This window comes from Papaver somniferum, chromosome 3 (genome assembly GCF_003573695.1).
Source record: "Papaver somniferum cultivar HN1 chromosome 3, ASM357369v1, whole genome shotgun sequence".
NCBI lineage: Eukaryota > Viridiplantae > Streptophyta > Magnoliopsida > Ranunculales > Papaveraceae > Papaver > Papaver somniferum.
This window is the reverse complement of record NC_039360.1, coordinates 127,849,784-127,860,579: the sequence shown is the minus strand read 5'-3', so window position 1 is coordinate 127,860,579 and position 10,796 is coordinate 127,849,784. Positions and strand designations below refer to the sequence as shown.

General features: G+C 40.1%; 1 protein-coding gene across 1 annotated transcript; it reads right to left on the bottom strand.

Moving 5' to 3' along the window:
* Positions 1-1,335: 1,335 nt before the first annotated feature.
* Positions 1,336-1,791, bottom strand: LOC113359964. The gene has a single exon (XM_026603520.1). It carries the CDS (start codon positions 1,789-1,791, stop codon positions 1,336-1,338), a length of 456 nt encoding a protein of 151 aa, XP_026459305.1.
* Positions 1,792-10,796: the final 9,005 nt, after the last annotated feature.

Genomic DNA, 10,796 nt, shown 5'->3' with positions numbered 1-10,796 from the left:
TTCAGCGCGATGGCTGCTTTACTTCGACAAGGTATCTCTATAAGGGATGTCTTACTTTTTATTATTGCCTTATGAACGGAGCTATCACTCCGAGGATCCGAGTATTGACACATGCGCAGTTGTGCCTTGCCTAGTCTCATCGTCAATTCTGACGGAGGGTGTTTATTCTAACCCAATTTGTGTTTAATCAAACAGACTTTTCTCTTAGCAAAAAAGTTTATTTCATTGATTAGTAAGGTTTATAATACCTTTGATCAGGGATAAAACATGGTGGGTCGTTGCCCCTTTCCTTCTTCTCCTGAGTAATAACCATTTACTTACTGGTAGTATTTCTTTAGGTACATTGCGTTCCAGGGGTGTTGTAATACTTCACCTTTTAGGTTCCTTAGGTAGTATGATCCTTTCCTGGCAATGTCATATATGATGTAGGGTCCGTCCCATGTCGGAGCTAGCTTTCCCCACTCCTTCTTTCTTTGATACGGTGGTATCTGTCGTAGCACGTACTCTTCGACCACAAAGTTTCTTGGGATAACCCGTTTGTTGTATTCACGCGCTAGCCTTCGTTGGTAGTTTACCATCTTTTGCAAAGCCACTTCTCGTCTTTCTTCGAGATCATCAAGCTTTTCGAGCATCAGCTCCGTCGTCAGGTTCTTTTCACATGCCTCCGTTTTTGTTGTTGGCAGTATTATCTCCGTTGGGATGACTGCTTAGGCTCCGTAGGTTAGCAAGAACAAAGTTTCTCCCGCATCTGCTCTTCTTGTAGTTCGGTAGGCCCATAAGACATTGTGTAGCTGTTCACACCATCTTTTCTTGTATGCTGCTAGATTCTTTTTCAAGTTCATCGCTATCGTCTTGTTAGTCGCTTCCGCTTGTTCATTGCTCTTAGGGTATATCAGAGTGGACTTGTTTTTCTGAACATGTCTATATTCTTTCCCTCCAACTGCTTGCCATTGTCAGAGACTATGGCGGCTGGTATGCCGAACCTGCAGATGATTTGTCCAAACAGAAATTTAAAGACGTCCGTGTCTCTAATTCTTTCCAAAGTTATTGCTTCCACCCACTTGGTGAAATAATCCGTAGCCACGATAAGGTATTTTCTTTTTGATGTCCCTTCTATCAAAGGTCCAACAATATCAACCCCCCATTTGACGAATGGCCATGGGATGACGACTGAGTTGATCTCTGTTGTTGGTGCCCTAATCTTAGTAGCAAAGCGTTGGCATCTTTTGCAGCGCTTAACCACATTTTTTGAATCTTCGTCCATGCTTAGCCAATAGTATCCTTGCATCTTGGCTTTGACCGCTAAGGACCTTCTTCCGCTATGGTTGTTCCGCTCTATATATCATGCAGTATTCTTCTACCTTCGGTTTGTGATAGGCACCGCATTAGAGGTCCGAGAAATGACCTTCTGTACAGCATCCCATTAAGTAGGTTGTACATCGCTGCTTTTGACTCCATCTTCCGAGCTTCTTTGATATCTGCTGGTAAGGTATCTTTGTCAAGATACTGATGAATCGGGATTCTCCAATCGTTTTCCGCTTCGTCTTTGTTGCTTTCGTCCGACATGGACTGGTCTTTGTCAGACTCGTCGGCTTTATTATCTGGTTCTACCCTTTCGTATTCTTTCTCATTTTCTGTTTCCCTCATGGCCCGAGTTTGGACGGACAAGGATTCTTCAACTCCTGAGATTGGTCCTTCTATCGAAGGTTCATATATCCTCCAAATTTTCACAGAGGTGGTACTTCTGTCCCTCAGCATAGATGATATGAATGCTAAGGCATCTGCGTGCATGTTGTCTTTCTGACAGACATGTATGAATGTGATTTTGTCGATTTTTGACGCATGCTCCTGTGCTAACTTTAGATATGAAGACAATATCGGATCCAAAGTTTGATATTTGAGCTCGATTTGTCTAATGACCAGCTGTGAGTCACTAGTCAGACGAACGTCTGATAATCCTAGCTCATGTTCCAAGCATAGACCGTGTATGACCGCCTCATACTCCGTGATATTGTTAGTGTATTATTCGAATTCTAACCTGAATGCATAGATGAGTCGATCTCTAGTAGGGGTTGCTATCACAATCCTTATGCCTGCACCTTCTCCGTTGGAGGAGCCATCAACGAATATCTCCCACCTTCGTAAATTTTGTGGTTCCAAGATGTCTTCTGGTTCCGACTTATCCTCCTCCATTCCTATGATGTCGTATATTTCTGCTTCGTCGTTGAGAGGTAGGTCCGCTAAGATTTGTGATTTCTCAGCTTTCCTTGTCTCGAAGATTATGTAAAACTGTTGTGAATACCAATATTTTGTGGAGCACGTGTCACGATCTTAGTGGCCGCACATATATTCAACTGTGTAGCCTTCACTGAACTGAGAATCCTAAGTAGCAAAGGATACCTCCGCGGATCTACTTTATCTCGTCCCAAGAAAGAAGGCCTAAACGGTCAAGATAAGAATGGTAAAAGCCTAGTCTACAAAGAGGCAGCTGGCGAGGGGACAGAGGTAGATGACGCTTCTAATCAGCATTAAATGCTCAAATCTCTTATCTACATGCATGAATCAAGGCACGTAGAGAGAGAAGGCGTGGCAGAACCCGATTGGCGAAGCTGGCGGTGAACGAAGGTACAACGTGTACTAAGGTTGGGTAGTTCCCGAAGGAACGTGGTCTAGCTGAGGTGGCGAAATACAACTGGATAAGGTACGCGGTGGACGAATGTACCATTGGTACGAAAGGTATATCAGCAGATGATGGACCCAGAGGCAACAAAGATATACCTGGAGCAAGAGGGGCTATAAATACCAAGCCTCGCCAACAAACTAAGGGCATTCAATATCTAGGAGAGAAGATCTACTGAGGAGAGCTTATACCTCTTTAATGTTTAGAACTTGAGTATTTATTTCCACTTGAGTTTTCTCTATTACTTTGGGAAGCATTTAAGACTTTTGTGACCACCTCAAACTTAATACAAAACAATCACTCATTACCCCGTGAACGTAGACAAATGTCGAACCACGTAATCTCTTGTGTCTCATGATAACTTAGAAGCTTTTACATTATATTTGTGTTCTTCGTTATTATTACGATCTTAGATATCATTTATTACTTGGCATTATCAGTTCAACAGAGGTATCAATACTGCTTAGTATCAGATCCTCAGAGTTGTATACATTACGTAGACTACGGGAAAACGAGTAGTCACAACTGTTTGATCGTGGCATTCCATTTCTCTACCCTTCCGATTTTCTCGTGCCGTCCAGGATTTCACTTATCTGAGATTTTGTGAAGACTCGGATGGTATGTGCGTCAAAATATATCCTTAGTTTCTGTGTTTCCACTACTAAGGCATATATGAGCTGCTCTACCTTGGTATAGTTACGCTCCGCTGAACTGAGTGTCTTGCTGATGTAGTATACAGGCTTTTCTCCTTGCCCCTGGTCTCGTACCAGTACTGCGCTCATAGCATATCTTGTTGCTGCTAAGTATAAGATGAGTATCTCACCTGGCTCTGGTTTCTGCAGGATAAGTACTGATGCTAAGTACTCTTTGATCTTGTGAAAGGCTTGTTCACATTCTTCGGTCCATGTAAACCTGTTTTCTTTCCTTAGCGTATCGAAAAATGCTTTGCATTTATCCGACGACCTTTCTATAAATCTTCCCATGGAAGCCAAGATTCCATTAAGCTTTTGCACTCCTTTTAAAGTTTGTGGATATGGCATCTCTATTATTGCTTTGACCCTTTCGGGGTCTATTTCTATTCCTCGTTTAGTTACCAAGTATCCCAAGAATTTTCCTAAGGTTACTCCGAACGTGCATTTCTCCGGGTTCACCTTCATGTGGAAGTTTCTCATGGCTTAAAATATTTCCCTTAGGTCTGACATATGGTTTTTTGCTTCTTTGCTCTTGACGAGCATATCGTCCACGTAGACCTCCAGTATCTTGCCTATCCATGGATTAAAGATTTTGACCACTAATCGTTGGTATGTTTCCCCCGCGTTCTTTAGTCCAAAAGGCATCCTTGTATAACAATAAAATCCTTGTGGGGTAAAGAACGCAGTATGCTCCTGATCTTCTTCTGCAATGACTATTTGATTGTAGCCTGAATATCCATCCATGAAGGATAGTCTCTGGTGCTCTTCGGTTGCGTTGACCAGTTGGTCAATGTTTAGCAGTGGGTAGCTATCTTTGGGGCACGCTTTGTTTAGATTGCTAAAGTCGATGAAAATGTGCACGCCTCCGTTCTTCTTAGGTACGATTACCATGTTAGATATCCAGGTAGGATATTTGACTTCTCGTATGAATCCTGCTGCGAGTAGCTTTTGTAACTCCTTTTCTACCGCTTCATGATAGATATCCGCCACCTTACGGATGCGTTGTTTAAATAGTGGCATTTCTGGTTTGAGCCGAAGATGGTGTGAGACCAAATTCGGGTCAATTCCTGGCATGTCTTCCATTGACCATGCGAAGACGTCTGCGTATTCCCTGAGTAACCTTTATATTTGCATCTCCTCTTCCTCTTCAAGTAAAGGTCCAATGTTGAGCATTTTCGGTTCTGTCTCTATTCCGATGTTGATTTTCTTCGTTGGTTCCATTGGTGAGTAGGTTTGTTGTTGAGGCCGTTGAGGAGTGCTTTTCTATAATTGTCATTTGGCGGAAACATCCGCCCTTGGAGTGGCGGAGCTGCTTGTCTCTGGAACTGAGATGGCTTCGGGAACTGAGAAGGCTCCGTCATTCACCTCCGTGGTATTTTCTTTTCGTCGTTTTCTTTCGTGTTGTTGGGTAGAAGCTCTTTCTTCGTTGAGTCTGAGATCTGCTAGATTGCATATCCTTGCGTCTTGCTGGTCGCCTTTGATTTCCCTCTCACCCATTGGTGTAGAAAATCGTAGGTATTGATGATATGTCGAAGCTGTTCCTCGTAATCTATGGACCCATAGTCTGCCCATAATTACATTATAGCGCGAAGGTGCTTCCACCACGCAAAACCGTGTATTGGTTACTAAGGGCCCTGCACGTACCTGCAAGACAATTTCTCCTTTTGGCCTAGAGACTGCTCCGTTGAAACCGTATATGGTGCAAGTGTAAGAATCCATTTGTTCCGCTGTCAAACCCATGCGTAGGTAGGGTTCGTAAATTAGTACATTTAACGAACTTCCCCCGTCAACGAAAACCTTCGTAACGTTCCACCCGTGTATTAGAAGAGTTATCACTAATGGATCGTTGTGCATTTCAACCTCCTGGTTGACTTATTTTGTTGAGAATGTTAATGGTGTGGCCATCCATTCTTCCCAAGTGCTAGTAGGTGGTCCACTTAGCTTGAACACCTCGTGGGCTTAAAGCGTTTTTCTGTTTCGTGCTAACTCGAGGATATCTTAGAGCATTTCTTCTTGACCTCCGCTGGAAAAGGTGATCATGTTGATATATTTGTCATCTTGGGATAATTATACCCTTTTCTTGGGGGTCTCCTCGGTTTCAGCTGGTTGTATATCTACGTACTCCATGAATTTTCCTTCGTCTATGAATCTCTGGATCACGTTCCATAAATGGTAGCACGCGTCAGTTGTATGTCCGTAGTATTGGTGGTATGCACAATACTCCTTAGCCTGCTTCGTTTTGTATGGATGATTTCCCCTAGTATTAGGGTAAGGAAAGCCCGTCTTTGCTCCCTCTTTGCTGAGAATGTGAGAGAACGTTGTATTCAGCTTTGTGTAGATTTTATCTACGAATTCTTCTCTTCCTTTGCCTCTTTTTCCATCTCCATATTTGGATCGTTTGTCTCGAGAGCTGGTCCTACCCCCGGCTTCGTCTTGTCGCTTAAGCATCTCCGGAATTGGTTCCAGGGAGTTGGTACGTTGTGGAGATGTTGTCGCCTTTGCTTGTGCCCTGGGGTTGTCCTTCTGGATTTCTTCGAGTCTGATGTAGCGGTCTTGGACAACCCTGAGCTCTCCTTCGGAATCAAGGGCTCTGTTGTGAAGCTCCACAAAGATGGTTGAGGTTCTGTCAATCCATACTTATAGCAGTTAATGCTAATTTCTGGATTGACTTTTCCAATTGCTTGGCAGGTCTTTTGCCACCTATCTGTGTACTTCATCAATGTTTCCCGGGGTCCGATAGCTAAAGAAAATAGCCTATCGAACCCTGCCTTTGTTGATTTGTTGTACATGTATGTCTCCAAGAACACCGTGGATAATTGCTCAAAAGAATCAATTGAGTTTGCTGGTAAATTTTCATACCAGTCTAATGATGATCCCGTCAAGCTTGAAGGAAAGTACCTACAAAGTACTACATCATCTCTTTCCCAATGGGCAAGGACACGAGTGTAATACCGTAGGTGGGATGCGGGATCTGAGGTACCGTTGTATGCTTATAACGTAGGTACCGGGAATTTCGGAGGGATGGGCTCCCTCAAAATGCGAAAAGACAATGGGGACGTGGTTGCCTCTTGAAGCACTTCTTCTAGTATTGCGCCTGCATCGCCAGTTTTTAGGCCTTATATCTCCTTCCGCATTTTCTCCATTTGTTCCATAACCATGTTCACATTGTGAGCATCTTTGGAAAATGCTTCGTCGTAGTAGGATTGAGGGGGCTTGTATGTCGAGTCCGTCTCTTCTGGATCGTGGTCACTCTCCTGGATCCCTTAGGTTGATTGGTCTTCGGTGGGTTGAGATCCACCCTTCGTCTTCCTTAGATATAGCTCCGTTTTCATGCCTCTTTAGTGGAGCGTGAGCTTGGGAGCCTTCGATCTGTATTTCCAGCATACCTTTGAGGTTCTGGTTCTCTTGGGCCATCTCGTGCATTGCATCCTCGTTCTCCTTGTTACGGAGTAGCAAGGCTGTTATTTGTGCCGCCATTTGGTCTTCGTTGTGGATTCCACCTCGCTGAGGAGTGTTCTCGGCCGGATCTTCGGAGTTATCTGCTCCTTCTTCTATAACTGGTGCGTCTGGATCTATCTGAATTGGAGTTATGTTTTGAAAAGGCGAGGGTACCCAAATATACCCCAAGCAAAAACTTCTCCTACCTATAAGTCTTTTCTCCGAAAGTGATTGTCTATGGACTGAGTCGAGACAATGCAACTAATCGGTTCACACTTCGAGTGATCGTCTATGGATACGAGATCGAGACAATACAACAACGAAGTATGTTTACTTGATACAAAGGTTCGGACTTAACCAAACACAATAGGATTGCTTATCAAATAAATAGGAATTAACATTTGTGTGATTTACTTTAATTTTAATAAAACAATTATAATGCGGAAAATAAAAGTAAATGACACAGCAAGATTTTGTTAACGAGGAAACCGCAAATGCACAAAAACCCCAGGATCTAGTCCATAATTGAATACTCTCAGGATTAAGCCGCTACACAAAATTAAACCTAACTTCGTCTAGTTGAGACCAAGTAACTAACCCTATAGTTCACTTAGTTCTGTCTGTATTCCCACGCCTACGACTTGTGAATAAGTCACGTACTTGGAACAATTACTTTGGTTCGTATTCCAAACAGTAAAGGAACAACAAATCTATTTGGTGTTAACTCTATTCAACCAAGTGATATGAGTCAAAGGTTCTTCCGTTTATCTTAACATAAACTCCTTCGTCGGGTCTTTAGATTTATCTTATGTTCAATCACCCTAAGGTAATCGTTTAATATTAAACCAACAACACCTTTAATCCGAAGAATCGTGTTGATGCCGATCTAATCAATTAATCAATCCAATCTACCACAAGGATAAACCGATTATTAATTGGATCCTATTTTACCGAAACAAGTATTGTGCACACCAAAGATTATAAAACCCAAGTCATATCTTCAATATATTCTTTATCTTCAAATATTCTTAAATCTTCAATAAAAACCTGCACACAATCACTTGAATCTGTAACGCCCCGAATTTCGGTCCTGGATTTCAACCCAAATCCAAAACCCAAAATCCAAAATGCTACCTTAAATATCAGGCCTTGACTTCCACACTTGGCCCAAGTCCAAACGACTAAATTCTTTGTTTCATCTTTATTTATGTTTAATTCAGAAATTCTGTTGCAGATTATCAGAAAAATTAATTTCACCGTTAAAAGTTCCAGATTAAATCCAAAATAATTACGTTTTTAAGAAAGATTCATAAAACAGAAACTGACACCAGGTCACTCAAATAATTTTACCGAGGCCAATACGAATCCATAAACTATTATAATTATATATTCTGAATCCTAACTTATCTCTTTTCCAGTAATAAAATTTCTAGGATTTTTAGTTTATCTTAAATACCTTTTGACCATAGTCAAACGAGTAGTTGACCAGTACTGCAGAAACGCACAACAGTGACGATTTGTTTTAGAAAAATTATATCAATTCACTCACAACTTCAAATTAGCTTTGACCTACCATGATGAAAAGATAAAAGAACCATCTTTGAGTTTTCAGTAGACTCTAAAGGCTAAAACATGACATAGAATATTTAAAAAAAATAGACAACTTCAGTAAAATTGAATCTGACAGAAAACGTCTGATCCTTGTACAGTGAAAACAATTGATTTAAAAATACTTCTGGAACTCAGAAAATTATGAAATTTTTATATATGCATATTGAAAGAGTTTTACATATACGACGAAAAAACGAAACAACAAAAAATATTATCTACTAATTATTATGGACAGTCAAACAGATCTGATCCAGAAATTTCCATTATTCAATCAAATAGAGTAGTCTAAACAAAACGTTATTTTCATTGGTTATACGTTAACCCAACAATATCTAAAGTTTTAATAACCAATAAATAACTAATTAAATCATCTAAAAGAGTTGATGATATTTTATTACAATTCTCAATCATAAATCCTATGCAAACTACTACTAATAACACCAAAACCGATCTCTACGCTTTTCCGCCATTAGCTCCTTGTGGTGCCATAAAATCTGGAATTTTTTGTCATTAAACGACGTGAGTTGTGACACCCAGTAGGAAAATAAGCAACAAAACATTTTATCAAACATTTTCAATTCTTTTTAAAACAACTAACATGATTATTAGCATCACAACCACATGGAACACCACATCCATAAGAACAATCAAATCAATCAATCAAATCCGCTCGCCCCAGGGAGCCCCACGTGGGTTTAGGGAACAAAACCATTCCCAAGGATATCTCGTATCCCATCAAAGTTGTTTTTAAGAATCACAATCTATGGACCGCAGCCCAACATACATAATCATACTCACAACATCGATTATCATTCATATATGAATCAAAACTTACAAAATAAAATTAATTAAAAGAACTTAAATAAAAAGAAGGTTTTTGATTGTGTTGCGCCTACCTCAAACGCTAGCAATAATCCTTAGGAAGAACAGTAATGAGATCAATAATCAAATAATATCAAGGCCGCTCCAATTCTACGAACTAATCACCGCCGTATTATTTTTTTTTGTTTTCTACTGGGAGAACTTTTTTTTTTTTTTGTTTCGTCTGGCTAGGAATAACAATGAGATGGAGAAACAAAGGTGCGGCTTGGTTTTTATCTTTTTTTTTTTTATTTTTTTATTCATGCCCTAAACCTAACAGGAAACTAATTTAACCTAATTAAACTCTTCTCCTGATCGGCACCAAGTTGAGTATACATGGCCCAAATTCAAATTGGGCCCAATTAGCCAAACAACCTACTCACTATTGTTGGGCCCTCTTATATGAACTAAACACCTACTATTAATATTGTTGGGCCCTCTTATATGAAACTAAACATCTACTAGTTAATGTCAAGTTTCTTTTTTTTTTTTTTTTTACAAAATACCCTTTTAGTAAAAGACAAAAATACCCTTGAAATTGGGATGGATATTACAGAATCTCTTGTGATCAATCACGCACAGAACGGAGTCTGTTAACAATGGATTATCACAAGATCGTCTTTAGAACTAACAACAGTCTAAAGATCCCTGTCGAAACTCTGAACTAGTTTGAATGAATCTTATATCAGAAGAGAAGATTCTCAAGAATAAAAAAACTAGGTGCAATCAGATTTCAACCACCGTTAGTCAATCAAATCAATCGAAAACAAAGATAAACCGCAATTACCTAGTTTCCCACCAACAGATCGCGCTAGAGATTCTCAATCCCAAAGAAGACATTAAAACGAGCGGCCGTAAGATATTTCACCTAATTAGATTACTTTCCTCTCCGATAGGCGGCTACACCAGTAACAAAGACAAAAGAGGAAGTATGTTGTTACGAAGGATTAGTTTGCTAGAAATGCAAACTTCATGTATTTATAGACAAGGAAGTTTGGACATCAAGGAATTTCCAAAACCGAAAATATTCTCAAGATATTCGTAGAAGCACAGATTTGGTTTTCATAATTCCTGGAAATGCTCTGTCCAAAAATAATGATCGAAATCTCTCGGAAAATCTAATTAGTAAATGCACATTACTAATTATGGAATTTCCCTACAAAATGAAATTAATAACCTTAATTAAAAGATTCTTAACTTACTTATGTTTCGATCCTGGGAGTCTCTTCCCTTATCCGTTAAGGCATATCTTTGAGCAATTATAGAAATAAACATTCTCAGCACATGTTCAAAGTTTGTCGACATCTTAACTTTGTAAGTTCTCTTTCACACTTACAACCTTGAAACCGATTTGCCACACTTCCAAACAAGTTTAGAATTGGTTCATCTAACTTTCAAGAACTATGTGACTGATCAAACCATCATTCAATCACAATCATGGGTTTACGGTTCTACCAAAACAAGTTTCGGTTCTACCTCCATGTGAGTACTACGCATAGTCACACTAGCTTTCC